This window comes from Oncorhynchus clarkii, chromosome 22, assembly GCF_045791955.1.
Source record: "Oncorhynchus clarkii lewisi isolate Uvic-CL-2024 chromosome 22, UVic_Ocla_1.0, whole genome shotgun sequence".
In the NCBI taxonomy this organism is placed as follows: domain Eukaryota; kingdom Metazoa; phylum Chordata; class Actinopteri; order Salmoniformes; family Salmonidae; genus Oncorhynchus; species Oncorhynchus clarkii.
The window spans coordinates 30,902,525-30,929,485 of NC_092168.1; the positions used below are offsets into that span (position 1 = coordinate 30,902,525).

At 42.0% G+C, this 26,961-nt stretch overlaps 2 protein-coding genes across 9 annotated transcripts; one reads left to right on the top strand and one right to left on the bottom strand.

Annotated features, from left to right (window-relative positions):
• Positions 1-639: 639 nt before the first annotated feature.
• On the bottom strand, positions 640-10,538 carry LOC139380758 (guanylate-binding protein 1-like). Of its 6 annotated transcripts, XR_011628467.1 has the most exons (12): positions 9,998-10,341; positions 9,487-9,686; positions 9,185-9,312; positions 8,930-9,039; positions 8,289-8,500; positions 7,513-7,755; positions 5,436-5,716; positions 5,111-5,323; positions 4,776-4,878; positions 3,078-4,510; positions 1,750-1,874; positions 647-1,596 (listed from the first exon to the last, which is right to left on the bottom strand). XR_011628467.1 is itself a non-coding variant. In XM_071123759.1 (11 exons), exons 2-11 carry the CDS (start codon positions 9,656-9,658, stop codon positions 1,111-1,113), a joined length of 2,073 nt encoding a protein of 690 aa, XP_070979860.1. In that variant the 5' UTR covers positions 9,659-9,686; positions 9,998-10,538; the 3' UTR covers positions 640-1,110. The 6 variants fall into 6 exon arrangements, 5 of the variants coding, with proteins under 5 accessions (XP_070979860.1, XP_070979861.1, XP_070979862.1 ...); XM_071123759.1 differs by lacking the exon at positions 3,078-4,510 and having other exon boundaries at positions 640-1,596; positions 9,998-10,538; XM_071123760.1 differs by lacking the exon at positions 3,078-4,510 and having other exon boundaries at positions 640-1,596; positions 9,487-9,710; positions 9,998-10,283.
• Positions 10,539-10,640: 102 nt separating this feature from the next.
• On the top strand, positions 10,641-24,453 carry LOC139380760 (guanylate-binding protein 1-like). 3 transcript variants are annotated; one of them, XM_071123764.1, is made up of 12 exons: positions 10,654-10,750; positions 12,021-12,134; positions 13,205-13,409; positions 13,966-14,093; positions 14,701-14,810; positions 14,974-15,164; positions 15,306-15,548; positions 21,947-22,227; positions 22,413-22,625; positions 22,759-22,861; positions 23,023-23,216; positions 23,368-24,453. In XM_071123764.1, the coding sequence occupies exons 2-12, from the start codon at positions 12,129-12,131 to the stop codon at positions 23,587-23,589; spliced, it is 1,896 nt and encodes a 631-aa protein (XP_070979865.1). In that variant the 5' UTR covers positions 10,654-10,750; positions 12,021-12,128; the 3' UTR covers positions 23,590-24,453. The 3 variants fall into 3 exon arrangements, with proteins under 3 accessions (XP_070979867.1, XP_070979865.1, XP_070979866.1); XM_071123765.1 differs by having other exon boundaries at positions 10,713-10,750; positions 12,025-12,134; positions 23,368-23,789; XM_071123766.1 differs by lacking the exon at positions 12,021-12,134 and having other exon boundaries at positions 10,641-10,750.
• The last annotated feature ends 2,508 nt before the right edge of the window (positions 24,454-26,961 follow it).

The following is a 26,961-nucleotide window of genomic DNA, read 5'->3' on the forward strand; positions in this document are numbered from 1 at the left end:
TTTGTTAAATCATTAGTACACATTTTAAATGGCTTTTACAGATTTGATGTTTACAAGGAAAGTACTTGTATTCATGGTTGTTTTCATTGATTTTAACAACACATACTTTTTAACAAATTTAAATGTAACTTTCAAATGCTGTGTTTTATGCTTTGTTGCCGTTTTTTATGTGTATAAATGATGTAAAAAATGTATGAGCTGTTTTTAAAGGAAAAATCTGTTTATCAAAGTAAGGTGGATTGATCCTGCTTTGTGACATTCCCCTCAGGTCTTGATGTGTGTGGTGTGTCCAAGCAGCAGATTAATGAAGATCAGCAGTTTATATGAAAATCATTCCTGCATGTCTCGTCCGTGCCCTAAAGCTGATCTGGGTACTGATCATCTGAGTAGAGACATAATTAATTAATTACAGTTCCTCTTGTTGTCCTGCTGCTGATGTACACGTTTGTATTTGATTAAATTGATATGAGGTGACTGAAAGACAGGATGTCTCTTTTTCATGTGAATGCTTTGCTTTTGTTTCCATGTAGATATTCAGCTGGTGGTGTTCAGCTCATCAGTTCTCCCCATTGATCAATATCTCTATTTAAACAGGTTTAGCGTCATCCTTAACCCTATCAGAGAAAATGTGAAAGGTTATCGAATAGAGATGAAGCAAGGTTTATTCAAACAGAAATCACAATTACAAAACATGATAATGGTCAACCCTGAAGTGAAAAGCTCAACCCTGAAGTGAAAAGCTCATTGAAGATGAGCAGTTCCATTCTAGCCTTACGTGTAATATAGAACAACAAATTTGACCTCGACAAGTTCAGCAAGCTCATTTATTTTACACTACATCCAAGAACAAAACAAAAATTAACTCTCCAATTTAAAGATTGATCTATAATAACTTTTAAATATGACGTAATATTATCAGAATGAGAAATCAATGGTTATAAACTGAGGAACTGACGTCTGTGAAGTCACAGCTGGTTTGGCCCCATTGTGCTGTTGTTGCACAGCAGTCTTTCTGTTGCACTATTTCCTAGTAGCTCTTCTGGTTAATGTTGAGACTGGAGAAAGGTGTGGCTGCTGATCTGGACCATTGACCAATCTCTGGTGAATCCTTTAGACCTCTGAGCCAGGGCTTTTGTCAGTTGTACCTGTGTTGACTTTGGGCAGAGTTGTGTCTTTAGAGTTGCCAACTGCTCCTGTTTCGAGTTTGGGCGTGGCCGTCTTGTCTTGCTTGAGTGTCATGCCCTCCTTATCAGGGATATTGCCAACCGCACCTGATTTGAGATTGAATCTGACCTGCTCCTTGAACACAAGCGCCTTGCGTTGCTCACGGGCTTTCTTATAGTTAAAGTAGTGACCTAAGCTATTGCTGACACTTTCCATGACACCCTGTGCTATGGCTCTGAAGTTACGAGACTGCTCTTCCTTCTCCTCGCGCTTGGCCTCCTCCTTCTCCCTCAGGCTCTGTATCTCCTCCTTCATGGCTGCCTCTTTCTCTGTGAAGCCCTTAGCCATCAGCTTTTCCTGCTCACGGAGCTTGCTATCTAGCGCTCTCTCCAACTCATGTTGCTTCTCCTTCGCCTCCTGGACCATCTTAGTCTAAAATCACAGAGGGACAACATAAAAAGCAATCTGCATCTTCTCAAAGACTACTGTGTTTACCTCCCTCAGTTACTACAATCTGTGGTTATAGTTAAAAAATATAATTTTATGAGATATGGTATACTATAGGTTCCCAGTGTTCATACATACCTCTAGCTGACAGATTCCCTCCTGATGACTCCTCTCCCTCTCCTGGATCAGTTTCTCTAACTGGTGCTGTTTCTCTGCCTCCATCTTCACTGCCTGTTCAGCCAGGGCTCTCTTCTCTTGCTCCTCTGTGTCAGAAAAGACAGTAGCCAATGGCTATTTCTCAAGTGCAAACTGATTGATTCATGGTCTGAAAACCATTTGAACACCAAAATGTGACCCAGTATCTGAGATAAAAGTAAGAGGATTGATCTTTCATTTTTGCATTGTTGTTTTCCTTTGTTTTTCTCTTTTGTTAATTTTGTTGGTGGCTTGGGGGGGGGGGGGGGGGGGTGACGTCTTGGATGGTTAAGAGGCAGCTGTCGGAGAAATGTTGGGGGGAACCTGGAGGGTTAGCGTTTGGGAACTTGGGCCAGTGGCCGATAGGTGGCTGGTTCGGGTCCCCATTTGGACTTAGTGGAAGATCTGCCGACGTGCCCTTTGGCGGGGTGTGGACCCTGGTTGATATTGTGGGTCGCTGTGGATGGGAGTCTGTTAGATGACTGAATGTAATTTAAAATGTTGAGCGACTCACTGCAGGTAGATTGTATGTTCAATTAAAAATATATAATAACAAAAAGAGGTACGTCAGGCCCCGAAGGCATAAATGGGGTTTTCCAGATGCGAGTCAGTAACAGACTACTACTACTTACATAAACACTAAAAGATTCAAAGTGGATTCAAAACAATTTATTTATAAACTGATATGCATTTTATATACAACTTCAAATGATAATATCCAAATGATTCATTTTTTGCTTCAATAGACAACATTCTCAAAGAATATAAGACCATAAAAACAAGACTGAACAAAAATAGAAACGCAACATGTAAAGTGTTGGTCCCATATTTCACGAGCTGAAATAAAATATCTCAGAAATGTTCCATACACATAAAAAGCTTATTTCTCTCAATTGTTTTGTACAAATTTGTTACATCCCTGTTAGTGAGCATTTCTCCTTTGCCAAGATAATCCATCCATCTGACAGGTGTGGCATATCAAAAAGCTGATTAAACAGCATGATCATTACAGAGATGCACCTTGTGCTGGCAACAATAAAAGGCCACTCAAATGAGCAGTTGTCACACAACACAATGCCACAGATGTCTGAAGTCGAGGGAGCATGCAATTGGCATGCTTATTGCAGGAATGTCCACCAGAGCTGTTGCCAGAGAATTGAATGTTCATTTCAGTATGTCTCACCGGCCTCAAAACCGCAGACCACATGTAACCACACCAGCCCAGGACCTCCACATCCACTTTCTGCACAAACTGTCTCAGGGAAGCTCACCTGCATGCTCGTCGTCCTCAACAGGGTCTTCACCTGACTGCAGTTTGGCCACCTTCGATGACCACTGGCATGCTGGAGAAGTGTGCTCTTCACAGATGAATCACAGTTTCAACTGTACAGGGCAGATGGCAGACAGCATGTAGGGTGTCGTGTTGGCGAGCGGCTTGCTGATGTCAACGTTGTGAACAGAGTGCCCCATGGTGGCGGTGGGGTTATGGTTTGGGCCAGCATAAGCAACGGACAACAAACACAATTGCATTTTATCGATGGCAAGTTGAATGCACAGAGAAACTGTGACGAGATCCTGAGGCCTATTGTCGTACAATTTATCCGCGGCCATCACCTCATGTTTGAGCATGATAATGCACGGCCCCGTATCGCAAGGATCTGAACACAATTTTTGGAAGTTGAAAATGTTCCAGTTCTGGGATGCTCTGGATCGACATTGTGTTCCAGTTCCTGCCAACATCCAGCAACTTCACACAGCTATTGAAGAGGATTGGGACAACATTCCCCAATCAATGGACTGATCAACTCTATGCAAAGATGTGTTGTGCTGCATGAGGAAAATGGTGGTCACACCAGATACTGACTGGTTTTCTGGTCTACACCCTACTTTTTTTAAAGGTATCTGTGACCAACAGATGCAGATCTGCATTCCCAGTCATATTAAATCCATAGATTAGGGCTAATGAATTTATTTCAGTTGATTGATTTCCTTATATGTAATTCAGTAAAATCTTTGAAATTGTTGTGTTTATATTTTTGTTCAGTGTATATTATGATTAAAGAAAAGTCTTAGTTATAGTCTAGAAATGTTTTCATTAAAGCTTCTAGATTTAAGTGCTATACTAGTACAGTGATAATTTCACCAAAATCTGTAAATACATATACTGTATGAGAAAAATAATACATTGCTCTTGCATATAAAGCTTATACTGATACTAAGCATGGCTATCAACTTTACTTTCCGCTTTACATTGATAGATAAAGAAAACAAATGTGTACATGCTCAAGTAATACACAATGTTTCTACTTCATAAAAGCTCCCCTCATGAGCTTATATTGAAAGAAAGTGTTGGCAGCGTCCAATCCAAGTCGAAGAACAGGCATGACTGTAGACTCAAGGAAACCACCTCCTTCCTTCTCAGGTTTGTTGCTATTCTTGAACTCCTCTATCTCCTGTCTCATTAAGTCAGCCTTCTCCTTGTGGCCCTTCTCCAGCAGATCCTTCTGCTCCTGCATCTTGCACTCCAAGGCCCTGTGGAAGTCCCGTTCCTGTTGCTTCATCTCCTCCTTCATCTTCTCTTCCATCTGCTTCAACTTCTCATCTTTGCTTCTGCGATCGTCCTCCATGGTGCGCTCCATCTCCAACCGTTTCTCTTCAGCAGCCTTCTTCTCCTGCTCCAGCACAGCTGATCTCTCCTTCTCCTCTGCATGGTCCAAAGGAAGAGTTGAGGTAGGAAAACACTCTAGCTTCTGGACTACTCATGTTCTCTCTCATATGGAGTCAACAGACAGCCCCTGATCTTTTCCATGTTCTGGAGTAGGCCATAACTTTTAGATTACTCTTTCAAACATCCCAGATCTATGTTGACTTCATGCAAGATTATCACCAATTTATTGTGAGAAGTCACTCCAACCAGAAAACTGAATGCAACCAGATAATAACATCCCAATGCTATATTTTGGACTTACCGTGGATCTTTTTCTCATTTTCGGTCAATTTTTTGTCAGCTTGCAGGATGGAATTCTTCTCTAGACTCTTATCCCTCAGGAACTGCTCAAGAATCTCCTCAGCCTGTAGAAAACACCCCCAAAGGCTACATGTTTTATCATTGGTTGATGGCAATCGGTTTCTGGTATGATGCTGCAGATGGAAGCTAACATGGAAGCTAATCATAAGAGGTTGATAGAAACAGCAATCCATCTACGAAATTGAAACTAAGTGGATCGGCCTGAAAGATGAGAACAGCTCCAGTGTCTAATATGGATTTTTTTATGAATGTTTCAGCCCTAGCAAGGATTCTTACCCTAACTCCTTTATCAGGCTCGGCCCGGTATTGTGCCACCATGTTGTCATGGTGACTGCAGTAAAGCTCATATCCTCCAGGTGTGGCATAGATCCCCTCCGTAATCTTCTGGGCCATTGGAACAGACAGCTTCTCCAGAAGGGCCGCACACTTCTTCTCTGAGGCATCCTCGTTCTGGATGAGAAGGTCAGCGTAGTGCTTTGAAATGGCCACCTGCAGGAGTCAAGACTGTTTTAGGGAAGCATTTGTAAAAAGTGGTCCTTGACAGAGTTAAGAACTAAGGTAGTGTTTGTATCAGGCACAGATCTGAAATGATGACCCTTACCGCCAACGCTTTCAAGAAATCCCCATTTTCGTCTTTGAAGGATCGTTTCATGAAAGCCTGCGTGGCCTGGTGGTCTGAGCGGAGGTGATGAGCTGAAATCTGACCCATGGCCACAGGGAATAAGGCCTTCACCTCCTCCATACACCTCTGGTATACCGCCTGGCCCTCAACCACAGCAGCCTGGTTCTCAATTTGAGCCATGGCCAGCACTGCATTCTCCAGACAGGGCACAGAGCCTTTGGCTATGGTCTCCACATAGGTTTTAACCAAGTGGCCGAGCACTACAATCAGATAGAGGCGGGAAGAAAAATATAAGTGTATACATTTGGTGGTACAATAACATAGGCTACATTTTTTTATTATTTCACCTTTATTTAACCAGGTAGGCTAGTTGAGAACAAGTTCTCATTTACAACTGTGACCTGGCCAAGGTAAAGCAAAGCAGTGCGACACAAACAACAACACAGAGTTACACATGGAATAAACAAGCGTACAGTCAATAACACAATATAAAAAAAGAAAGTCTATATACAATGTGTGCAAATGGCATGAGGAGGTAAGGCAATAAATAGGCCATAGTAGCGAAGTAATTACAATTTAGCAAATTACCACTGGAGTGATAGATGTGCAGATGATGATGTGCAAGTAGAAATACTGGTGTGCAAAAGAGCAGAAAAGTAAATAAAAGCAATATGGGGATGAGGTAGGTAGATTGGATGGGTATTTACAGATGGGCTATGTACAGCTGCAGCGATCGGTTAGCTGCTCAGATAGCTGATGTTTAAAGTTTATGAAGGAAATATAAGTCTCCAGGTTCAGCAATTTTTGTAATTTGTTCCAGTCGTTGGCAGCAGAGAACTGGAAGGAATGGCGGCCAAAGCAAGTGTTGGCTTTTGGGATGACCAGTGAGAAATACCTGCTGGAGTGCGTGCTACAGGTGGGTGTTGTTATCGTGACCAGTGAGCTGAGATAAGGCGGAGCTTTACCTAGCAAAGACTTATAGATGACCTGGAGCCAGTGGGTCTGGCGACGGATATGTAGCGAGGGACAGCCGACGAGAGCATACAGGTCGCGGTGGTGGGTGGTATATGGGGCATTGGTGACAAAACGGATGGCACTGTGGTAGACTGCATCCAGTTTGCAGCTCGTTTGGAGGTTTGTTTACACAATGTCCAAAGAAGGGCCAGATGTATACAGAATGGTGTCGTCTGCGTAGAGGTGGATCAGGGAATCACCCGAAGCAAGAGCGACATCGTTGATATATACAGTGAAAAGAGTCGGCCCGAGAATTGAACCCTGTGGCACCCCCATAGAGACCGCCAGAGGTCCGGACAACAGGCCCTCCGATTTGACACACTGAACTCTGTCTGAGAAGTAGTTGGTGAACCAGGCGTGGCAGTCATTTGAGAAACCAAGGCTGTTGAGTCTGCCGATAAGAATACTGTGATTGACAGAGTCGAAAGCCTTGGCCAGGTCGGTGAACATGGCTGCACAGTACTGTCTTTTATCAATGGCGGTTATATCGTTTAGTACCTTGAGCGTGGCTGAAATGCACCTGTGACCAGCTTGGAAACAGGACTGCACAGCGGAGAAGGTACGGTGGGATTCAAAATGGTCAGTGATCAGTTTATTAATTTGGCTTTCAAAGACTTTAGAAAGGCAGGGCAGGAAGGATATAGGTCTGTAACAGTTTGGGTCTAGAATGTCACCCCCTTTGAAGAGGGGGATGACCGCGGCAGCTTTCCAATCTTTAGGGACCTCGGACAATACGAAAGAGAGGTTGAACAGACTGGTAGTAGGGGTTGCAACAATGGAGGTGGATAATTTTAGAAAAGGAGGGTCCAGATTGTCTAGCCCAGCTGATTTGTACGTGTCCAGGTTTTGCAGCTCTTTCAGAACATCTGCTGTGTGGATTTTGGTGAAGGAGAAGCTGGGGAGGCTTGGGCAAGTAGCTGCGGGGGGTGCGGAGCAGTTGGCAGGGGTTGGGGTATCCAGGAGGAAAGCATGGCCAGCCATAGAGAAATGCTTATTGAAACATTCAATGCATCTGTGCAGAATCTGCTGATTATTGACTTACTTCTCCCGGTTACTTTGTGGCCCCCTTTGACAGTTTTTGTACGGCTCTCCTGGAAAATGAAGCGGCAGAAAGTATCTGCAACCTTTCGGAAGCTTCCACAGAGGTCAGCCTCGTCCATGGAATCCAGATGGGGCATGTTGGCAGGAGTTGTAGGAGTGGGGAATACAAAGCACTTGCGTGAGGGGAAGTAGTTCCGGATGCACTCTCGTGGGAGGTTGTACATCAGGTTCTTTTTACCCCCACCTGAATGATAGTCAGCATTCACCATTACAGTTGACATTAATCTATTTTTAGGGCTGGTTTCCCAGACACAGACTAGGCCTTGTCCTGCACACAAACGTGTGTTCAGTGGAGAATCTCGTCTAGAGGCCTAATCTGTGTCTGGGAGACTGGCCCTTAGTTCACCATCCAAACACACAATCATTAACAGACAAGCATATATATGCATAAATGAACTTAAGGCAGAAGACTTTATGACGAATAAACAAACTGGATAAAATAAATAATAATAATTAAAATAACTGGATAAAATAATTGTGTCACTTGATTTATGAGTCTGTTTGATTATGAGTGTAATCCTACAATACATTTTCATAGGAATGATTTTATAACGTGTAATTTAGCAAGTGTGAGAGCAAATATCAATCTTCTTGTTTTTCAACCTCTTTGTTCTTGTGAGAATGATTGTTCCAATTGTATAAATGTTCATGGGGAGCACTATTCTAGAGACATTGTGCACAGTTGATCATTGGGGTGGTGGCTAGTGCTAATGTCACCTTTTCTGAGTTCCAGGGAATGCTCCAGATACTCATCTTCGGTGACGTTTCTACCGTCGATCTCGAGTAGTAGAGTGAAATCTCTGATGGTCCACACAAAATTTGGAAAGAACTGCACAAACTGGGCATCCCCTCCTTCCTCGTCATCGTGAGAGGATGAAGCTGCACTGGAAGAATTCACCTTGATCCGCTCTGTCAGCTCACTCACATATCTTTAGGGCCGGTTGAGGATTGACTGATAAAAGCTACCAAAGTAGCTGCTACAGTTGTACAAGGACTTGCTTTTCAACAGTTATAGCATACAAGTAATTTCAGTTTCATTTTGAGTGGACTGTGTCCACATGCACTGAGTAAACCCTAAGGGAATGGATAGAACAAAGTACAGTGTGTTGAACATTCTGCAAACACATAACTAACACTGTCAGTAACACAATATATTGCTCCAGGTCTATAAGGACATGTTGCTCAGCATCCAATAGATATACAAACATACAGCACTTTCACTTTCAATATGAGAGGGACTTCCAAGAAATGGTCTGGTTGGGGGAAATATCCCCTAACCATGTGATATATACACCGTCAACAGGAGAGGAAACAGGGGAGGTTTGCCATGGGGAAATTGATATTGGTTTAAAGGATACTGGAGGTTCTCCACGGCTTGATTGTCGATGGTCCCTCGACTGTTGTAGACCAGAGTACTGCTTAACAGAATGGCCAAGGAGAAGATCCAGGCATCATTCTTAGAATCTCCCTGAAACAAGTATGACAACTGCAAAATGTATTTGTGATCTGGCGAAATGTAATGAAATTATTTAAAATATATGTGTGTTTCGATATGTGTTCACTGTGCTGATTAGTAATGTGAATTCTAAAGAGACTGAACTTTGACCCCTCACCTTCTCCACATCCCCCAGCCCCTCTGTATCCAGCAGCACCAGGGTGTGGTCTCTTTTTTCAGGATGAGGCACACACCACATCCAGATTCCCTTAGTCTTAGATTGGATGGTGGCGCCAAGGGCAAAACCTAAATCAATATTTCAAAGACCAATTTCAGAAAAAAATAATGTAATACAATTTATTTCTAAACCAGTGTGTGTACTGATGAAAATAAACATTTAATTGGGCATTGACTATTGAGGTACAGCTGATGGTCAAACCAGTCTGTACATTTTGATTTGTTTCTCAGCATCAGTCTCACCTTGTCTCTTTCCAGCCAGCTTGTTCATGAGGTAGGACTTGCCCGTGCGGTACAGCCCGACCACCGCCACCACTACGACTTGCTGGTTCAGTCCCATCAGGTACCTGATGGCACCAGGAACTACATGAAGCTCGCCGTCGGCGTTTTCGACCAGGCACATTGGGGAATCCATCGTCAAAGGATTTCACAGAATGATTAGCCTACAGCTCCCAGAAATAGTCAATCTTTAATAAAAATATTAATTAAATATAGTTCAGGTGAAATATTTATATAAGTTTATTATCGATTCCTTCTATAAATTAAGCTCACAATGTGAATATAGTCTACTGCATATGCCATGCAAATATATTATTAAAAAGATCTGCACCATGAAACAGCTTAGCTATATGCATACCAACATTTAGTTGAAGTGAAGTTATTGTCCAATGACAACTTCAATTTCATTATGAAATTCGTCTGCAAAAATGTAATGGTTTCCTGCTATGGTACAGCATTCGTCGGTCCTACTTACATAAACGACTCATCCACAAATCCTCTCCAAACCAACTGAGGTTAATCGCAGAGGAACAATGTCCTGCTGGCTATATATTTGCTGCGAAACAGAAAATGAAAGTTGCCTAGGCTTTCTTTCTGTTCACTTTTTTTCACCAGTCCAATACGAGATTGAACTGACGCAAACTACTTTTAAATTCATCAACAAAATCTTTCAAAATGTCAGAAGGAAATGCAATAGAAATATTCAATTGTGAATGGCGTTATTGAGCCTATTATCGAGCTATTGTTCAACTAGGAAAAATGCCACTTTCACGTGGTAGTCGGAACTAGAAACTGGAGAGAAAAAAAACACGGAACTCTGAAATCTCTGACTTCAGAGCGTTCAAGTAAACTGGGAAATCTGGAGGAAAAAACGAGCTCCGACTGAGATTTATTTCCATCTCGGAATTCCAAGTTGGGAAATCGTGCCTCTTTCTAGAGCTCCTACTTTCCGACATGAAGATAACTGACATCATGACATGATTTGACCTCGTTTTTTTTTTTTTTTTTACCGAGTTCCCAGTTGTCGTGAACGCACCATTATATACGTGCGATTCAACCAGTTAGGAAGGAAGTCTGACGTTTCGGAATGTTCTAGTTCCCACTAGCACGTGATCGCGGCATTTAATGAATAACTGCGCAGAGCAGGGACTTTTATAAATCACATATTTCTTTAACTATCCTAACGCTGACCACTGACTGAATAATAACCCACTACAGCTTTGCCGAGGTAAACTCCCTTGCACTGCTTACATTTAGGATAATTTTTTTATTTTTTTACATATTGATTTGCAAGTTGACTGGTTATATGAAAAATACTTGATCCATCCTTAATAACGTAGGCGTTTGCGGTTAATTCATTGATTAGATAACCAGAAAAAAATCTTCTGACAAAGGCTATATCTGCCACATGATTTAGCCTACAGTAGAAACAGTATGTGAATTTGTCTGTAGTCTACATGCTGGACATCAAATGTATGACAACGTACTGTATTGAGACTGAATTAGAGGGTGATCTCTCTGGAATTTATACACTGATTGAGTAGGTAAAGTTATGGAGATTGTACTCCTAATAAATAGAGTGAAGGTGAGAAAGACAGTTCCTCAGTTTAGGGTTCTTTAATGTTGATTGGAGGTTAAATGTTTGCAATTATGTGACATGTCACTCAGCTTTTAAAAATCCAATTAACTGTCCATTTATCCATACAAGATGTGGTCTGGAAATAATAAACATGAATACAATGGCATCAATACTAAGAAGGCACATTCATTTAGAAATAACAGAACGAGATATACAGCTTTCATCTGTTATAATAATCCAATGACTGAAACGAAATTACAAGTAGCTACCAACATCAGACTAACCATCTAACAATGACAGGTGAAAATGTAGCTAACAATGTTAGATAGCCACCATAAAAAAGAGACACAATTGATCAGTTTGGCCTGGCGGTAGGCTCTAGGAAGAGTTTTGGCTACTGTGTTCTTGGGGACCTTCAATGCTGCAACATTGTTTTGGTACCCTTCCCCAGATCTATGCCTCGACACAATCCTGTCTCTGAGCTCTATGGACAATTCCTTTGACCTCATGTCTTGGTTTTTGCTCGGACATGCACTGTCAACTGTGGGACCTTATATAGACAGGCGTGTGCCTTTTCAAATCATGTCCAATCAATTGAATTGACCACAGATGGACTCCAAGTTGTAGAAACATCTCAAGGATGATCAATGGAAACAGATGCACCTGAGCTCAATTTCTAGTATATAGCAAAGGGTCTGAATACTTATGTAAATAAGGTATTTCACTTATTTAAAATGTCTAAATCTGTTTTCACTTTGTTATTATGGGGTAATTGTGTGTAGATTGCTGAGCATTTAAGAAAAATCCCTTTTTAAAATAAGGCTGTAACGTAACAATGTGGAAAAAGTAAAGAGGTCTGAATACTTTCCGAAGGAACTGTATATAGAGACTTTACAGTTGGCACTATGTATTCGGACAGGTAGCATTCTCCTGGCATCCACCACACCCAGATTTGTCTGTCAGACTGCCAGATGAGGGAGTGTGATTCATCACTCCAGAGAACGCGTTTCCACTGCTCCAGAATCCAATGGCGGTGAGCTTTACACCACTCCAGCCAACGCTTGGCATTGCACATTGTGAACTTAGGCTTGTGTGTGGCTGCTCGGCCATGGAAACCCATTTCATGAAGCACCCAACTAACTGTTCTTGTGCTGACATTGATTCTAGAGGGAGTTTGGAACTCTGTTGTGAGTGTTGCAACCGAGAACATATTATTTTTTACGTGCTTCAGCACTTGCTGGTCTCATTCTGTGAGCTTGTGTGGCCTACCACTTTGCGGCTGAGCCATTGTTGTTCCTAGACGTTTCCACTTCACAATAACAGCACTTACATTTGACCGAGCCAGCTATAGCAGGGCAGAAATTTGACGAACTGACTTGTTGGAAAGATGGCATCCTATGACTGTGCCACGTTGAAAGTCACTGAGCTCTTCAGTAAGGCCATTCTACTGCCAATGTTTGTCTATGGAGATTGCATGACTGTGTGCTCGATTTGATACGCCTATCAGAATCGGGTGTAGCTGAAATAGCCAAATCCACACCCCGCATCCCTTCTGCCGACCCCTTGCGCCCTCATAGTTTGGGAACCACTGCTGTAGGCTACATCCCAGTAAACACGGACCGATGTCTTTTGGATGTCTTGAATCAATCATAGACGTCTGTTTGGTTCAGACATCGTCCAGTCCGGACCGGCCTTGATTTGGTCGAAAAATAGATGGTATTTTCAACTTTCATTCAGATACGAAAAATGAACCAATTTTTTTAACATTTATTTTTTATGTCTGGAAAATAGTATTTTAGATGTATTTTCAACGTCTTTGTGCTTTCTGGGACTATTCTTGCTTTGTGGGGTATAGGGAGAGGCAATTTATTTTGTCTAGCCTAGGGCGACAGAACGGCCAGGACCGGGCCTGAATTTATAATAATTTTTTTGTCACTGTCCACACAATCTGATAAGCCTTGATTCACTCTTTATCGCCTGTTCCTGTGCCTCCTTTATCACATTACATTTAATTGCAATAAAAAAGTCTGTAGGGACTGTGACACACACACAGTACCCTACCCAATTAAAAGTTATTGTGTGTTGTTGCCATTGTTTCTATAGGTCAGCATCATGACAGGCCAGAGAGTATCCATGAAGGAACCAGTATGTCTGATAGAGAACGACAGTCATGGGAAGCTGCGTGTGGTCCGCAGTGCACTGGAAATCCTGGACCAGATTGACCAGCATGTGGTAGTGGTGTCGGTGGTCGGGCTGTACCGCACCGGCAAGTCCTACCTCATGAACAAGCTGGCTGGGGAGAGGAAAGGTGAACCACTCAAGCATTTTTTTATCTATGGTCCAAAGTCCGAACAATGTACATAACAATATGCATGACCTCAACACTGTTATATGGATAAGGAATGATTATGTATAAGATAATTATTTCTCATAAAGATAGGGTAATAGAAATGTGAAACAGAAAGTGTTATCTTATGTACTGCATTTGTCATTCAGAGTTAGAGACAGATTTGTCCTGTTCTAAACACATTATGCTTTGATGTTTTTTTCTCTCCAAAATTGGAAATTCGACACATCCTGTTATTGTTTCTTTTTCAGTTTTACACTATAATGTACAACCAGACAGCAGAGCAAACATCAAAAACACATTTTGTTCCAACCACATTTGTTCTAGGTGGGTTGTGTAGATCAGGGTGCCGTTTTGCACTGGCTGCTAGTTTCACTTTCAGTCTGTCAGTATGGTATGCAGTATAACTAGACAAACAGGTTCATCTGAAAACCAGCAGCCTTGAGTTAACACTTTACACCCTGCTGCCTCTTTACAGATTCCATCCTAAGAACCGTTTTTATCCTCTGTCCTCAAGGTTTTGCCCTGGGAGCCACCATCCAGTCCAAAACTAAGGGCATTTGGATGTGGTGTGTGCCTCACCCTGAAAAAAGAGACCACACCCTGGTGCTGCTGGATACAGAGGGGCTGGGGGACGTGGAGAAGGTGGGAGGTCACTCTTTATCAAAAACCTTTTATGGTTCAGATTGTTTAGATGACGGAATATAACATTGCTATGGGTAAAATCCCATGTTATCTCAATGAACTGTGTCTAGTACTGATAGCTGATGTCATCATCTGTATGTAATGTCTGACTTATAAATGTATGATGTATACCAATTGATTCTAAAGAGTATAACAAATAAATAAGGACCCATGAGCTTAGTTCAACTGTCATACCCCATCAGAACCCAAAATATAAGCTTGTTTTACTCCAATGTTTGTAAATGTAAATAAACTCTGTATAACATCATGGTTAACTACAATTATGATGTCACGGATGGTGAGTCATTGCACCCATAGCTCAGTCTATGCATTTGAGTGGTTACATTTCTTCAGGCCCATCCCTCAGCTCTTTTTTGTTAGCTTTTTTTTTTAACCAAAACTGAGGCATGGTGGGGCTTTGTTAGTATTTCAATTAAGGATTCCAGCTTGGACCTTTATTTAGGTAGGGAGCCCATAAAATGGCGTATGGAGTAGACATTTAGTTACTGACTTAATTTCACTCTAGTATGAACAGAGTACCATTGTGTTCCTTCTGTTGTGTCTGCAGGGTGATGAGAAGAATGACAACTGGATCTTTTCCCTGGCTGTCCTGCTCAGCAGTACTCTGGTGTACAACAGCATGGGAACCATCGACAACAACGCCCTGGAGAAACTACAGTATCCTTCAGCAGGCCTATAAAGAAATATAGTGTAGTGTTGTATGTCTGGGTTCATTTCATCCCCAACAACTGAACCGACCTCAAAAAGCACTAATCGCTCAGCACTATATTGTATGTTAGTAAATCTGGTTTAATTTTGTCCTCAACACCGCCTTCTACAGCTATGTGACAGAACTGACAGAGCACATCAAGGTGAAGTCCAACCAGCGAGACGGGGAGGAATCTTCAGAGTACCTGCGTTACTTTCCTTCCTTTGTGTGGACAGTCAGAGATTTCACCCTGACCCTGGAGGTTGATGGGAGACCCATCACAGCCAATGAGTACCTGGAGAACGCTCTTAAACTGAAAACAGGTGAGAATACTAACTAGCACATAACTGGATTGATGATAGTAAATATGAATATATGAATACATACATAAACATAAAACGTTGTTGCGCACATAGAAGTTGTTAATTTAGGCTGATATGAATATTTTTTATTTTTACAAAAAGGTCAAAGTGCAAAGGTTCAGCAGTACAACCTGCCTCGTAGTTGCCTGCGGAACTATTTCTCTCCTCGCTGGTGCTTTGTGTTTGAGAGGCCAGCCAGCGGAGACAAAATGAGACGTATGGAGGAGCTGACCGACGCTGACCTGGAGCCCGCCTTCGTGGAGCAAGCCAAGGAGTTCTGTGACCACGTCTTCAATGAGGCCAAGACCAAGACCCTGAAACAGGGCCTGAAAGTTACAGGCAGACGTGAGTATAATTATTATAATACAACAAATATACTAAAGTACAACAGCTGATACTACAACCACTTCCTCTACTACCACTGATACTACAACCAATTCCTCTACTACCACCAGTGCGCCACCACTACTACCACTACTACTACCAGCACCACTACAACTACTACAATTTCCTTTACTTTTTCTACAAGTAGTACTACTATTTATACTACTTCCATCGCTACTACATCCATCACTACCACAACTATATATTGAGTGCGCAACACATTATGAACACCTTCCTAATATTGAGTTGCACCCCCTTTGCCCTCAGAAAAGCCTCAAATTGTCAGGGCATGGAATAAACAAGGTGTCAAAAGCATTCCACAGGGAGGGATGCTGGCCCATGTTGACTCAAAATGCTTTCCACAGTTGTGTCAAGTTGGCTGGTTGTGCTTTGGGTGGTGGACCATTCTTGATACACGCTGGAAACTCTTGAGAAAATCAGCAGCATTGCAGTTCTTGCTTGACACACACGAACTGGTGCGCCTGGCACCTACTACCATACCCTGTTCAAAGGCACTTAAAACTTTTATCTTGCCCATTCACCTTCTGAATGGCACTCACACAATCCATGTCTCTAATTGTCTCAAGGCTTCAAAATCCTTATTCAACTCATCCCCTTCATCTACACTGATTGAAATTAATTTAACAAGTGATATCCATACGGGATCATAGCTTTCACCTGGATTCACCTGGTCAGTCTGTCATTGAAAGAGCAGGTGTTCCTAATGTTCTGTACACAGTTAATTATTTTAATAAGAGTACGACCCATGCAGTTTCTAATGTTTTGTATGTATGTATGTATGTATGTATACAGTGCATTCGGAAAGTATTCAGACCCCTTCCCTTTTCCACATTTTGTTATGTTATAGCATTATTCTAAAATGGATTATATATATGTCACGATCGTCCTCCTCTTCATCTGAAGAGGAGAGGCGAGATGGATCGGAAGACCAAAATGCGGCGTGGTAAGTGTCCATGGTAACTCTTTAATCAAGAAAATACTGACACCGCATACAAAACAATAAACAAATGACGACCGTGAAGCTACAAAATAGACCTGTGCTGACACAAGCCACTGACATAGACAATCACCCACAAACAAACAGTGCAACCCAGGCTACCTAAGTATGATTCTCAATCAGAGACAACTAATGACACCTGCCTCTGATTGAGAACCATACTAGGCCGAAAACATAGAAATGCCCCAAAACATAGAAAAACAAACATAGACTGCCCACCCAACTCACGCCCTGACCATACTAAATAAATACAAAACAACGGAAATAGAGGTCAGAACGTGACAATATACTTTTTTTCTCAGTAATCTCCACATAATACCTCAATGACAAACATTTTATTGTATTTTATTGCTAACTTATTACAATAAACAGAAACCTAATTTACATAAGTATTCAAACCCTTTGTTATGAGACTCGAAATTGAGCTCAGGTGGATCCTGTTTTCATGGATCATCCTTGAGATGTTTCTACAACTTCATTGGAGTCCACCTGTGGTAAATTCAATTGATTGGACATGATTTGGAAAGGCACACACCTGTCTATATAAGGTCCCACAGTTGACAGTGCATGTCAGAGGAAAAGCCATGAAGTTGAAGGAACTGTCCATAGAACTCAGAGACAGGATTGTGTTGGCACAAATCTGGGAAGGGTACCAAAACATTTCTGCAGCATTAAAGGTCCCCAAGAACACAGTGGCCTCCATTCTTAAATGGAAAAAGTTTGGAACCACCTAAACTCTTCCTAGAGCTGGCCATCCGACCAAACTGAGCAATCAGGGGAGAATGGCCTTGGTCAGGGAGGTGACCAAGAACTCGATGGTCACTCTGAGAGAGTTCTAGTGTTCCTCTGTGGAGATGGGAGAACCTTCCACAAGGACAACCATCTCTGCAGCTCTCCACCAACCAGGTCTTTATAGAAGAGTGGCCAGACGGAAGCCACTCCTCAGTAAAATGCACATGACAGCCTGCTTGGAGTTTGCCAAAAGGCACCTAAAGACAATCAGATTATTTTTTTATTAAACTTGTATTTAAACAAGGAGTCACATTAAGATTAAAAATCCATTTAACAAGAGAGCCCTGTATACATTACAATAAAAACATCACGTGTATAAAACAATATAATTCAGCACATAATAAACCAAAATAAACATATTTAATAAAAGCAATCACCATGAGAAACAAGATTCTCTGGTCTGATGAAACCAAGATTGAACTCTTTGGCCTGAATACCAAGCATCATGTCTGGAGGAAACCTTGCACCATCCCTACGGTGAAGCATGGTGGTGGCAGCATCATGCTGTGAGGATGTTTTTCAGCGGCAAGGACTGGGAGACTAGTCAGGATCAAGGCAAAAAAAATGAATGGAGAAAAGTACAAAAATCCTTGATGAAAACCTGCTCCAGAGCGCTCAGGACCTCAGACTGGGGCAAAGGTTCCCCTTCCAACAGGACAACGACCCTAAATGTGATATTTCAGTTTTGAATTTTTTATACATTTGCTAACATTTCTAAACCTGTTTTTGCTTTGTCATTATGGGGTATTGTGTGTAGATTGATGAGGGAAAAAAACACAACTTTAATCAATTTTAGAATAAGGTTGTAATGTAACAAAATGTGGAAAAAGTCAAGGGGTCTGAATACTTTTCTGAATGCACTGTATATAAGTTAGTCCGTGTCCAGTTTATTAGGTACGCCCATCAGGAATTGGGTTGGACCCCCAATTTTATCCAGAAGAGCCTAAATTCTTCGGGGCATGGATTCCACAAAGTGTGGCGTTCAAACTTTGCCCAATTGGTATCAAGGGACCCCAAGGATAAATATCGTTATATATTATCAAGTTGATGGCACATTCATATAGCGGCACCTACATAAAGCTGAGTAACTCACTCATTCATGGCTTTGGACCAAATAAATAAGTACCAACATTCTTTCTGATAGCCTTTTAATAAAGACATGTTTTGGTTATCCTGACCTGGACAACATGTACAGTATTATGGGATGTTAGCAGGACAATATACCTTTACCAACACCTCTCTGTATTTTGATACTTTGTGGATGGGGGCTCCGGAGTGGATAGGGGCTCCCGCAGTGCAAAATGCGTTGCTACAGACACAAGGTTCGATACCCGTGCCAGCTGCCACCTGGAGACCCATGAGATGGCTTTTGGTTTTAATATAGAATCCTCCAGTCCAATCCTCCTGCCGCAGGTAGCCTAGTGATTAGAGCGTTGGGCCAGTAACTGAAAGGTTGCTAGATCGAATCAGACAAGGTAAAAATCTGTTGTTCCTAGGCTGTCATTGTAAATAAGAACTTGCCTAGTTAAATATAATAATAAATCAAATATATGTCATTATTGGTGGAGAGTCACGCCATATTTTTCAATATACTGTAGGCCTACCGTAGGCGACATGAGTCTCACTAGTGTTGAGTAATGTGCTGTTAAACGTGGTGGTCTTATTTATTTAAAGAGCATATTGAAGTTAGGATAGGATTTGAAGCAATAGCCTACAACTATTTTAGCATCATTTCGCGCTGCTCTGAGACAGGCATGGGGACTGGTCTTGATAAATCAATGAGATTTTTATTTTCACTGACTCTTGGATTGGGCATTGGTTAGACTACAATGTTATGAAATGTTATGCTCTTAGTGTAACCTTTATTTAACTAGGCAAGTCAGTTAAGAACAAATTCTTATAAATAAGGACAGCCTACTCCTTCCTCCCGGTCAGTGAAATGAACCCCGGTCTCCAGCGTGCCCGCACGACACAGAGATTTAAGTACTGTAGCCTACTCCTGACCTTCACCTTGTACAGCGCCATATTTTCCTTTCAATCCTAACGGAAACCATAATATTAATCTAATTAATTAAGCAACATTTCTTAAAATCAGTCCCATATACTATGTTCTTACAAAAAAAGGTTTTAAATTCTCTAGTACAGCCACTATTGAAGGCTATCAAATGCTTCTCAAAGATGTTCTCTGGTAGTCAAACTAGCACTAACTAGCATTAATGGTACCAGTGGTTGGCACTTAAATAATGTGCCATAGAATTCTGTGGCACCATGCAAGCTGTGCCGCAGTACACTGCAACATTTAAAGGACAAACCACGAACTGAATACCTTAATGTCTGCCTGCTTTATATAGCAAATCACAGTAACGTGACACACTGTCTATAGGAGCCAACTACACTGCTCAAAAAAATAAAGGGAACACTTAAACAACACAAAGTCAATCACACTTCTGTGAAATCAAACTGTCCACTTAGGAAGCAACACTGATTGACAATAAATTTCACATGCTGTTGTGCAAATGGAATAGACAACAGGTGGAAATTATAGGCAATTGGCAAGACACCCCCAATAAAGGAGTGGTTCTGCAGGTGGTGACCACAGACCACTTCTCAGTTCCTATGCTTCCTGGCTGATGTTTGGGTCCCTTTTGAAGTCTACAACCCACACAAGTGGCTCAGGTAGTGCAGCTCATCCAGGATGGCACATCAATGCGAGCTGTGGCAAGAAGGTTTGCTGTGTCTGTCAGCATAGTGTCCAGAGCATGGAGGCGCTACCAGGAGACAGGCCAGTACATCAGGAGACGTGGAGGAGGCTGTAGGAGGGCAACAACCCAGCAGCAGGACCGCTACCTCCGCCTTTGTGCAAGGAGGAGCAGGAGGTGCACTGCCAGAGCCCTGCAAAATGACCTCCAGCAGGCCACAAATGTGCGTGTGTCTGCTCAAACGGTCAGAAACAGACTCCATGAGGGTGGTATGAGGGCCCGACGTCCACAGGTGGGGGTTGTGCTTATAGCCCAACACCGTGCAGGACGTTTGGCATTTGCCAGAGAACACAAAGATTGGCAAATTCGCCACTGGCGCCCTGTGCTCTTCACAGATGAAAGCAGGTTCACACTGAGCACATGTGACAGACGTGACAGAGTCTGGAGACGCCGTGGAGAACGGTCTGCTGCCTGCAACATCCTCCAGCATGACCGGTTTGGCGGTGGGTCAGTCATGGTGTGAGGTGGCATTTCTTTGGGGGCCTCCATGTGCTCGCCAGAGGTAGCCTGACTGCCATTAGGTACCGAGATGAGATCCTCAGACCCCCAGGTTGGCCCTGGGTTCCTCCTAATGCAAGACAATTTCAGTTTCAACTGTTCTGCCTTATTATTATTCGACCATGCTGGTCATTTATGAACATTTGAACATCTTGGCCATGTTCTGTTATAATCTCCACTCGGCACAGCCAGAAGAGGACTGGCCATCCCACATATGCTCTCTAATTCTCTCTTTCTTTCTCTCTCTCGGAGGACCTGAGCGCTAGGACCATGCCCCAGGAATACCTGACATGATGACTCCTTGCTGTCCCCAGTCCACCTGCCCGTGCTGCTGCTCCAGTTTCAACTGTTCTGCCTTATTATTATTCGACCATGCTGGTCATTTATGAACATTTGAACATCTTGGCCATGTTCTGTTATAATCTCCACCCGGCACAGCCAGAAGAGGACTGGCCACCCCACATAGCCTGGTTCCTCTCTAGGTTTCTTCCTAGGTTTTGGCCTTTCTAGGGAGTTTTTCCTAGCCACCGTGCTTCTACACCTGCATTGCTTGCTGTTTGGGGTTTTAGGCTGGGTTTCTGTACAGCACTTTGAGATATCAGCTGATGTACGAAGGGCTATATAAATAAATGTGATTTGATTTTTGATTTGACAATGCTAGACCTCATGTGGCTGGAGTGTGTCAGCTGTTCCTGCAAGAGGAAGGCATTGATGCTATGGACTGGCCCGCCCGTTCCCCAGACCTGAATCCAATTGAGCACATCTGGGACATCATGTCTCGCTCCATCCACCAACGCCACGTTGCACCACAGACTGTCCAGGAGTTGGCGGATGCTTTAGTCCAGGTCTGGGAGGAGATCCTTCAGGAGACCATCCGCCACCTCATCAGGAGCATGCCCAGGCGTTGTAGGGAGGTCATACAGGCACGTGGAGGCCACACACACTACTGAGCCTCATTTTGACTTGTTTTAAGAACATTACATCAAAGTTGGATCAGCCTGTAGTGTGGTTTTCCATTTTAATTTTGAGTGTGACTCCAAATCCAGACCTCCATGGGTTGATGAATTTGATTTCCATTGATCATTTTTGTGTGATTTTTGTTGTAAGCACATTCAACTATGTAAAGAAAAAAGTATTTAATAAGAATATTTCATTCATTCAGATCTAGGATGTGTTATTTTAGTGTTCCCTTTATTTTTTTGAGCAGTGTATTTTCGTGAACCTAATAAACCGGCCACTGAGTGTATATATGCAGATTCTGCTCACTCACTCTCTCCCTCTCTCTCCTGCAGTTCTGGGGAACCTGGCAGAGACATATGTGTCTGCCATCCGGAGCGGGCAGATCCCCTGCCTGGACAATGCTGTGTTGGCGCTGTCCCAAATTGAGAACTCCAGTGCCATCGAGAGGGCCAGGGCCCACTACCAGAAGGGCATGGCTGACTGGGTAGCCTACCCCACAGAGACCCAAGAGGAGCTGTCTGAAGTGCATGCTGTCATGGAGAAGGAGGCTGTGGCCATATTCATCAACAACTCCTTCAAAGACGAGGACCAGAAGTACCAGTTGGAGCTCATGGTATGGGAATGTAGATTCTATATTCAATGAGTCAATATTACATTTATTGATACATGTCTTTAACAAGATTAGGTTAATTTGTAATTTGGGTGAACTATCCCTTTTATGGTACCATTTTATTACCTCAACTCAACCAAGACATTCTGGTTTGTTCTGGTACATTCTGAACCAACCTCTTTCTATAGAAAGTGCTTCAAGAGGAGTATGAGAAGATCTGTGAGAGGAACTACAAGGAGTCCCAGAAGTCATGCGAGTCCAAAATCGAATGCATCTTTGCCCCCCTGGAGGAGAAAATAAGGGATGGCTCCTACATGACCCCTGGAGGATACAAAGAGTACTGCAATGACCTGAAACTGGCCACCAGCGAATACAGATCTGAGGGAGGCAGGGGAGTGAAGGTATTTTGGGGAGGTAGTGCTTCAGCTATTTTAGAATATTATGTAATTATCATGTTTTGTGGATGCTGGTCAAAGGAGTTATGAATGCACTGATGTGATGTTGAAAGTGATATATTATGTGTGGTGGTTCCAGGGTGAAGAGGTACTGAAGGAGTACTTGGGAAGGAAGGCCAGCATTGGTGAGGCCATCCTGTCAGCAGACCAGTCTCTCACTGAAGCTGAGCAGAGAGCAGAAGGTGATATTATAAATATAAAACTAACATCTGCCAAATCAGTGTGCTAAAATGACAACACACAACCTGACGACAACATTCTAATGACCACCACATGAAGGCTTACCTATCACTCTCTCTTTCCCTTGGTCTCTCTCTGTCACTCATACTCTCTCCCTCTTTAGCCGAGCAAGCAAGAAGGGAGGCATCTGAACGGGAGAATCGAGCCATGGAGGAGCAGCTGGTTGTCCAGGAGAGGTTGAGAGCGGACCAGCAGAGGACGTATGAGGAGAATGTGAACCAGCTGATGGAGAGGATGGAGAGAGACAGCAGAAATGCCATAGCAGAGCACGATAGAGTTCTACAGGCCAGACTCAAGGTAGGAATAAAAAAAACACAAACATTGAGAAGTACACTTTAAAACTACAGTACCTGTAGTAATACGATGTGTGTCTGTGTACACTGCATTTGTCAGTTATACACTGTGTATGTGATGTACTGTATGTGGCAAACTGTATTTGTCATTTCAGGAGCAGAGTGATCTCCTCCAGCAAGGATTTGATGACAAAGCAAGCCAAATGCAAAGAGAGATAGATGCCCTTAAGGATGCGAAGGCACAAGAGGTAGAGAATAGGCCATCATTCATTAGCAAGGCTCTGGATACTGTTGGGACTGCAGCTACAATGTTCCTACCAGGAATATTCCCCAAAATTGGAGGAATAGCTTTGAAATTATTTTCAAAGTTGTTCTGATAAAAGTTCTCAAGGAGAATGATAAACTATCAAATTAGTATTATTCCCATAGACAAGTTTAATAATTTATTGATTCAATCAGTATTTATTGAAGTTAATGACGGACTTACTTTAGATTAAGCTCTCAATTAAGGTTGTATTTCTTTGGTGTTATGTTAGTTTAGACTACAATACAAAAAAATTAAAGGAAAGCTTTAAAGACGTTTTTGCAGTTATTTTTTTTTACTATTACCTTCTAATATTGAAAGATTGATCAGTGCCTAAATTATCTACTTGAAGTTTAGTTTGATGAGGTGCATTTGTTATTGCACCAGACATGCTTCCCTAGTTATAGTTATGCATCCATAGTTATAAATTATGTGGTTAACTGTATGGATAATAGGCAACATTGACCTGTCAAAAGCTTTCGATACTGTTGATCACTCACTGCTAATTTAGAGGCTTTCCTTAATTGGCCTGCATGTAACTGGTTTAAAAATGACTTGACAGATAGAACTCAATGTGTATCTACTGATGGTGTTAAATCAGGTTTCCTGGATATTATGAAAGGTGTCTCGCAGGGGTCAATTCTGGGTCCTGTAATTTTCACATGAACAATATCAACTTGTCTGTTAAATTGTAACCTGCACTTGTATGCCGATGATACTGTTGTGTGTGCTATTGCCCCCCCTATTTTGTATAGATTTAAAATCAACATATTTATAATGTTTCACTATTTTTTTTAAATGAAATTAACTATGGTCCTGCCCTTCCTCCTCTGAGGAGCCTCCACTTATCACACAACATGGTGCTACCCCAGTGTGTTTTAATCAGTTATTTGGTGACATGTTAGTATAGTTTTAAATAAAACTGTTTAATGTTTCACCATTTTTTTATTCACTGATTAGGATGGTTCTTCTCTTTCTCCTCTGAGGAGCCTCCACTGGTTGACACATGTGTAAGGCTTGGCGGGATACCTCCACCCAACAGATACTTACCAGTAAATGTACGATGTTGCTTTTTGCAAAACGTTCAGCAAATTCCCACACTTGTCTTGCACTGGACATGCCAACAATATGAACATGGACATTCTGCAGAGAGAAAGAAAATGTCAAAGAAAAAGATAAAGCAACATAGAAGAACCACAAAATAAGTCCGCACTATTCTGCTGGCAGTTGGAAAGATCAATTATAGTATTAAAATTTGATTACAAAGAAATCAAACATGTAATTCTGTGGGAGTGATAGCCTTGAAAAAAATTGAAGAATCTTGGCCAGGACTTAAGTATATAAACAGTAGTTATTTATCTAACAAACCGGAGGCATAAAAACATATGACTTGCAGGAACTATCAAAACAGACTGCATTCTGCAGATTATCTGATCTATATATCAACTTCCACCCAGCTGGGCATAGATCCTTATCATGGAAACATTAGCTAATCTGTGCAGCACGTAGCTCAGGTTGACCCCATGAACAAGCCACAAATTGAAGAACCTGTTCACACTCCACTCAATGGCTCTTCATACCTCACCAGGCAGTCACTGGGCATGAACAGATGTGTGTGGTGTTTGTTTAGTGTGCAGACTGATGACTGACAGGTCATTTACCCCTACTCACCTGGGGCCGGTACTGGACATTCTGCTGATAATAATCAAATTGCCTCCTCTACTAGAATAGTCCCAGTAAGCAAAAATGTTTAAAATATGTATTTTCCAGATGTTGAAATCGGGATTATTTTCAGTTCTGAATGAAAGTTTAAAATATTACATTTATGTCTGCTAGCCAACTTTATCAGGGGGAGTTATTCTGAGCCTATTTGCAATGTGTTTACACAGAGGGAAATGCAGAAGAATTTTATGTTTTCACTATGATCAGCTCGTAAAAAATGTAAGGCTACAAACTTGAAGCCACTGATCATGACAATTTAGCCCGCTGGATGCAACTCCTGAACAGCAGTTGTGAGTAGCCGGGAGTTTTTCCTAGCCACGTACTTCTACACCTGCATTGCTTGCTGTTTGGGGTTTTAGGCTGGATTTCTGTATAGCACTTTGTGACATCTGCTGATGTAAAAAGGGCTTTATAAAACCATTTGATTGATTGATTGATTGACCTGGTTTTTACTCTGTTCCACAATGACCTCTTTTGCCTCCTCTGCCCGTCCCTTGTTACGACACACTAGGTGGACCGTCCCAACTGTAGAGCAATAAAACCCAAAATAACCTAATTTTAACTACACAACCCTATATCAAAAACGGTGTAAACTATAATTACCTTAAAGCACCTCTTCCACCTGAGGGGGAATCTAACAACATATTGTCCCTCGTGGTTGGTCTGTCAGTCTGTATGTCTACATAAACCTTTATGAGACCTCACTTTAAGGTTTGGTGCCATCTGGACTGGGGCGCACTCATAACTCCACAATGAATCATTATCTAGCCTATCACCCACTATGACTGTAAAGGAATCTTAAGGTGGACTGTATAGACATCCTGTATGGTGAAATGGTACCATACATTTATGATGGAAAACATCTATTCACTGACTGTTGTATGAATTTATCCAACTCTAGGGCATTAAATGTTGCCTATACAGTACCTATTTTGGCTATTTCATGGGCAGTAGCTTTTCCAACGCCGCTGTTGGTCCCAGTGATCACAAAAGATCTGCCACTCAGGTTCACATCCAGGTCCCCAGGATTAAAATGTTTAGCTGCTGCTTCTGTAGAACACAAGAACAACACATCTCAACAAGGTCCTTGGCATTATGGGGATTATGGAGCGGAGATAGATTACTGTTGGATACGAAATTAGCCAAAGATTATGCAAAGCACAGAGCACACACCCACCACTACCATGAAGAAAAAAATACAGTCGATATAGTAATTGCATGACTGCTAATAAAATAAACGGTATCTTTGCTAACATCAATCTGAATGCACCGACGGGCAGTATTTCTGTTACATGTATTTTAAATATGCATTTAATCATTTGTGTAACACTTTCATGCTACATTCGTATCAGAAGTATGATGGCAATATAGTATGATAAGAGTGTCTGCTAAATTAACTAGATATGAATATGTAAAAATGAACAATTCCAAAGCATGCTGTGCATTATTGAAATGAGCTCTGACCGAAACAAGGCAAACAATAATACCCAGTGTGCTTTGCAGTTCATTTTGGAATGTACATTTTCATATATACATTTTGGTTATTTACCAAACACTGACTTACAGTCAATGCATTCCACTAAGGTAGATAAACAACAACATAGCAAGTAAAACGTTTCTGGAACCGTTACTGAGACATTGTTGCTGTTCAGCCGGCTACTTCCAAACGTTTTTTAAAATACATGTCGTTTGTATTTTAATTAAATACATTACAAAATACATG